The sequence below is a fragment of the Bombus impatiens genome, unplaced genomic scaffold, assembly GCF_000188095.3.
Source record: "Bombus impatiens unplaced genomic scaffold, BIMP_2.2 scf_0155, whole genome shotgun sequence".
Classification (NCBI taxonomy): Eukaryota; Metazoa; Arthropoda; class Insecta; order Hymenoptera; family Apidae; genus Bombus; species Bombus impatiens.
This window is the reverse complement of record NT_176574.1, coordinates 917,679-918,593: the sequence shown is the minus strand read 5'-3', so window position 1 is coordinate 918,593 and position 915 is coordinate 917,679. Positions and strand designations below refer to the sequence as shown.

Sequence of the window (915 nt, the reverse complement as noted above, 5' to 3'; positions counted from 1 at the left end):
GTTCGCGTCTGCGTCCACGGAGTCCGCCTCTGTGGATCTTTTCCTCTGTAAGTGGACGCCTCTCACTTCGACTATGCGTTTCTTCTTTGCTTTTTCTTCGTTCCATTTCTTTCGTCGATGCGCGCCTCGAGTCTTTCGCGTGCGCGTTTCCGCGCGATCGCTGGGTCACGCGGTTCTACCTGCTTTACCCCTGCTCGTGGAATACACGTGATTCCCGCGATCCCCGACATTTCCAAATTCTCTCTTACAACACTTTCTTCGGGTCATCCTTGCTCTTAAATTCGCGACAAACGCGTATCAACTTGCAGATCGTAGAAATGGTTTCTTCCACGTATCCGAATAATTCGAAACTTGCACGATCCGTGTTTCGCGGTTCGCGTCTCAACGCCCCCCGGACGCGACCATCACCCCTTCCTCCGGTTTCCCAATACACGCTTGGTAGCGTTTTTCGCGCGGGAATCACGACGATCCAGCCAAATTGAGGGCACGCTTACGCGCTCGCGTTTCAGACTATTTTAGCCGCGAGTGGAGCGCGATGACCGTACGCGCGCGCTCGTTAATGGTATCACGATGCGACTCGAGGCGTGACGATTGTTTCGATAGTTTTAATTACAGAGGCGAGGAAAAAATTGAGAAAGAACGGTTTACGGGCGGCTTCGCTCTATACGAAAGATGAAAAAGGGTATTGTCGAGGTATGGGTGATGGTGGTTGGCAGAGACGCGGCTATTCTAATTAATCGCGTAGTATTAGCGTTAAGAATTATCCGATAAGGGGCGTTACTGAAACAGATAATAACGATAACAAAATATACGTGTGTAGATTACATTCGTCGTCTTGTTCCACTAGGCGGCGGTGGAGGCGGCGGCAGTAGTAGCACCGGTGCGCTACGACAGCACAAAAAACAGCGTAGAAAA

The 915-nt window shown here is 50.8% G+C and overlaps 1 protein-coding gene across 1 annotated transcript in view; it reads left to right on the top strand.

Moving 5' to 3' along the window:
- LOC105680419 (uncharacterized PE-PGRS family protein PE_PGRS20-like) overlaps nt 1–343 on the top strand; it is a 100,293-nt gene extending 99,950 nt beyond the window's left edge. The window contains exon 4 of the mRNA XM_033319528.1: nt 309–343. Coding sequence (XP_033175419.1) covers nt 309–343 — 35 coding nt within the window. The remainder of the gene's footprint in view (nt 1–308) is intronic.
- The last annotated feature ends 572 nt before the right edge of the window (nt 344–915 follow it).